General features: G+C 39.2%; 1 protein-coding gene across 1 annotated transcript in view; it reads right to left on the minus strand.

Annotated features, from left to right (window-relative positions):
- Positions 1–5,046, minus strand: part of LOC107549408 (supervillin-like) — a 59,653-nt gene that overhangs the window by 46,625 nt on the left and 7,982 nt on the right. The window contains exons 4-6 of the mRNA XM_016230479.1: positions 2,313–2,373; positions 1,709–1,857; positions 768–1,452 (exon numbers count right to left, since the gene is read on the minus strand). Coding sequence (XP_016085965.1) covers positions 768–1,452; positions 1,709–1,857; positions 2,313–2,373 — 895 coding nt within the window. The remainder of the gene's footprint in view (positions 1–767; positions 1,453–1,708; positions 1,858–2,312; positions 2,374–5,046) is intronic.

A 5,046-nucleotide genomic window follows, 5' to 3' on the forward strand; every position in this document is an offset into this window, starting at 1 on the left:
CTCATAGTAACAATCCTGTCAGATCGTCCATCCTTTGAGGGAGAGTGTAACGTTACAGGTCAGCCGATCTGGTTTAGTGGTTTAAAGTTAACCTTTTCGACATGTTTCCGTGTTGTCCTTGCCCAGCAAAAGCATGGACGCGATGTTGTCTGGGGGTTTGGCAAAAGTAGAGTGGGACTGTGGGCAGTGCTCGGGGTGGTGACTGAAGGCAGTGACTGTGTAGTTCTGATGTCACCTTTTTACGGAAGTCACAACAGATCGTGAAAAATAGCTAGAACTTTAAGCAGACTGTGTACATTTTACTGTGGACTGACTGTTTTGAAACTTACATGGTAGTTAAATAGCCCCTAGACCTCAGTAATCGTGAAAAAAGCCAGGAAATTTCATTTTTGACAATATGGGACCTTTAATTTGGCACGCACTTTAATTCCAATGAGTCACACAAAGCACTGACCCATGCCATTAAGAAACAACTGCCAAAGGACAGTAAAGGTCAATGCTAATGGATAATGTGTCATACTGAACAGAGCCCACCTATCTTTAGGGAGCTGTTGAAACACTCCAAACAGTATGCAAGCCAAATCCTGCAAATTGATGGCTTTCTTTTGGGGAAAATTCCTGTGAAAGACAGATTGAGGGGAATACCAGCCAACATTCTTTCCAAGAAAGGAAAGAGTAAGTGAAGGAAATTAAAATACTAATACTACTTGGTGACTGTAGGATAGAGAGACAAAAAAAGAAACATCTATAATGCGGAGAAGACTCACCCGTGTCTTTGGAGGATGTTGTGAGCCTGCTGCTCAATAAACAGATCACCAGGAGATGCTCCCTGTTCGGGAGATGGCATCATGGCCCTTTGGCCTGCATTAGGTGAGCTGGGAACCCCCATCGTCCCTGGTTCCTTCCCTGGGACCTTGGCAGACCCCGATACATCCATATATGCAGATGGGTCAAGTGCAACCCCTCCACCTCCATGCAATCTATCCCGTTCCTGTGCCCTCCTCTGGTTCTCCAGATTCATCATCCTCTCACGTTCGGAGATGTACTCTGTGCGAGCCCGTATGTACTCTGGATCACAGTGAATGTGTGAGCTGGCCCTATCTACATGATGGCTGGGGGTGTAAGCATTATGGTCCACCCCATCTCCTCCTTCTACCTTTGACCCGTGCTGATGTTCTGAGCCATCGGGCTCTCTGGAGGTTCTGGAGTAACGAGCCGTGTAGTCAGTCTCCATCTCCTGATCCAGAGAGATGCCATAGCGCTCTGATAGCTGACGGCGCCGTTCTGCCTTGTAGCGTGCGATTCTTTCGGCTTTAGAGTCCAGCTCTGCCATTTGACCAGAGCCAGTGCTGTAGACAGACTCTGGTTGGACTGTCGGGGTTCTGGACTGAACCTCTGAACTGTGCAGATTTGGGCAGTTTGGGTCATTTTTGCCATAGTGCTGAACAGAAACTACAATGAGAGAGATAAAGAAAGACAATGCATAGTTTACATTGAATCAATACGTCTAAACTTTTTAACAAGTAACCAACCACTAGCAAATCAACTTAAACCGAACATTGTGTGTGCTGATATGCACTACATAATATACAGATGTTAAATGCAAATTATTTCTCATTGCACATTATTTCTCATTCATGTTATAAGTGAGTGAAAGTATAATTCAAAGTATGATTCCAAGTATAAAAATATTAAGCACATTTCACACCTGTACAGGGGTCACAAGTGTCTGCTGCACGGGTATATCTCGGAGTGTCCTCCTCTAGCAGTCGATTGGTAACTAGACCGCCACAGCCTGGGAGATTTTGGAGAACGTCACTATCGATTCCCTCCAGACGCCTTGCAATTCGCTCTTTCCTATAAACAGGAGTGGTACAGGGAATTATTAAATGGCATAATTCTTAATCTGGGGGAAAAAACATTTGTTAATGGAACATACTTTGTTTATTAGTTACTTTTCCATATATTTGATATTTTTGTTATATTTATACAGCACCGTTCAAAAGTTTGGGGTCTGTAAGATATTTTAATGTTTTTGAAGGAAACTTATAGTACTCACCAAGGCTGAGAGAAAAAAAAAAAAGTGTACATGCTTGTTTATTATACATTATTCACTTATTTTGGTGTTTTGGGATATTTATGCTACTTTAACTCTGGTGAAGAGCTTAAAATGTGTGCGGTGAAAGAGACATTAAAGTATTTTTTTGGCAATAACATCATGCTGACAATTTTGTGATTCTGTTATTGTTGCCGAACACCTGCATTAACTGAACTTTGGCTGTGCGTGCTTTGAAAATGATTTAATTTCTCACCTGTTCATGTCCCAACTCTGACTCGAGCTTATACTCTCAAAACGTTTCCTTAATTCTGAGACTAAAAAAAAAGAGAAAAAGAAAGGCAAAGTGAGAATGGACTGGTAAAAGAGTGAGAGACAGAAGAATAAGTAAATCCATCAAAACCATTACAAATACTGAAACATACACTATATAGTAGGGCTGTGCGATATTGAAGAAAAATGTGATGACTCATTAAATAATGTGATATTCGATATGTGCCACATGCTCAGATGAAACAGATTTACTCAGCTGTTGCTGAGTCAGTTCTGTGAACTTCTATAACTATCTTGTGTCATATATATATACGTATATGGTTATTTGTATGTATGTATGTACCAAGAGTTCCTGTAAAACCCCAACAAATTCCTTGTGTTTGCGCACACTTAAGTGGTGAATAAGCTCATTCTGATTCTAATAAGAAAGCACACCTACAACAACTTCTGAAAGTGAACGGCATGTTTTTTACTCGCGCATTACATAAAAATGTAATTTTAACATTAGTGTAATCCTTTTAACATGAGTTTAGGAACTGAATAATAAAAAGGAAAGATAAAACACTGCTTAGTATTTCCTCTTTGAATTCAATATGCACTGATTCTTATTTCAACTACAAAAGTTATTTAGGTAAGAGCAGTGAGTGATTTTCTCTTTGTCTTTTGTTCATGGCCCCAAATATTGCAAGCTGTAGCGATATGCATATTGCGATATGTACATTTGCGATATTTCGATATATTGCACAGCCCTACTATATAGTATACTGTATTTGTTATAAATCTTAACTCAGAAGAAAATAAATATAGCTTATTGTACAATGTACATCACAAGAGGAAACCCTAATCTTTACATAGTTTCGTTTTCCTGATGTTTAAAACCAAGTCATGTTTCATGATTTATCTGATGTATTACACCAACCCTCACAGGCATATTGTATCCAGCAGCATCATAAACCTGTTAAATTCTGAGAGCTCTTTGGCAGCATTAACATTTTCCTACAGTAAGACTCAAGAATGAGTGGTAAGCATAAAAAACACGAATCCAGGCATTTAAAAAAAATGCCAATCCCATCCCTTGTATTTGTTTTCCAAATATAATATATATCCTTTATGATCCTTATACATTTTTTCTTCCTGTGTCACCAAGTATACTGCCATGTTGTTACAGTGACACAGTTCCAATAATAGTCGAGTAGACAAGAGTCTAGTGTGTTATCTAAAACAAAAGCTGCTTACACTTAAGTCGTCTGACATTAGCTAGGAGCATGGCTGACTGCGTTTCCACAAAAGTTAGCCAAATCATTGGTGCATCCTCCAGTGAATGTTGTTTCAGCTGTAACCATGGAAATATGACACTCAACTGTGTCCAGTCACCAGGAGACCAGTGAAGTGATTGAGAGAAGACTGATCATAGGCTAATGTGTACACACCACACACTTGTTTCTAACAATGCTTGCTCGGCCTGGTCTCTCTGGGATTCAAAGCTAAGATCTGGACGATGCAATGAAGAGACAGGGCAGTTTCATTCCCTCAGGGCAGGATTTCTCTTTCTGTTACATGTAGTCAAGTAACAGGGTTTCTGCAGGTTTCATGAAGGCAAGACTTAAGACATTAAGACCAAGGAAAGAAAATGTAAGGAAAAAATTGAATATAACAAAATACGTCAAAATAGTCTTTAAATCTATGTAAATGTTTTGTAGTGGCAACACTTCAAAGTTTGAAAAACTTCCAACAAATCTCCATTATTTTTTATTCATTTTATTTAATTTTTTTAAAATTCATGTATTCATTCAAGGTTTGAATATCTCTGCTCCCAACCACTAGTACATGGAAATAACTTTTACTGTACATTAATCAGCATTTTTATCTCATTTTCCAATGCAAATGTGTAAATATTCTTAAATACGATGCATTTAACGAGAAGTAACTTGAGAAGCAAAATGACAAAAGAAGTCTTGTTTTATGAAAAATGTATCTAAATGAAATGTTTATGATTAAAACAATAACAAATATCTGTCTCAGAAAAATTTTCAAAGGGAAAACAAGTTCATAGCCCACTGACAAATGTTTGTTCTTGTTTGAAGCATAAACTCACTTAATCTTGATTCAAGGATGTTCAGATATTTGTATTGGAAAACAAAACAAAAATGCTGAGGAATATATTTATTTTTTGCAGTGCATGCAACATTTAATATGCCATGCAGGGCTGGATTGGTAATCGGGCATACCGGGCATTTTCCCGGTGGGCCAACGCACTTAAGGGGCCAACAGAAGGTTTTTTTTTTTGCCAAGGACCATCACGCACGGACAGCGAGCAGCCAGAGGCCCATTGGTTTGTCTCCTGTATTGACAGCGTAAACATCCAATCACAATGCGCTATAGACAGAGCGATGAAGTATTTTGCTCCGCCTATATAAAGATCGCTGCACCCCAACTTTTTCCTCGTCGGTTTTTCCCACGTGTTCGTGCCCCCTCAGATTTCTGAGCCAAATGGATTTTAAATGCAGCTGACAAAAGACAAAAAATAGCCGAATAATATTTTTTATATTTGATACGATCACACCGGTGTGATTAGATCGTTTAGTGCGGCACAGCATCAGCTGTTATGCAAATCTGCGTTCGCGCTTTGGCTGGCACTGAGCCAGAGACAGACGTGTTTGTACAGCGCTGCATTATAACCAATCACACACGAGTCTGTTGAGCTTATGAATGCAATG

Source organism: Sinocyclocheilus grahami, unplaced genomic scaffold (assembly GCF_001515645.1).
Source record: "Sinocyclocheilus grahami isolate Dianchi unplaced genomic scaffold, SAMN03320097.WGS_v1.1 scaffold371.1, whole genome shotgun sequence".
Taxonomy (NCBI): Eukaryota; Metazoa; Chordata; class Actinopteri; order Cypriniformes; family Cyprinidae; genus Sinocyclocheilus; species Sinocyclocheilus grahami.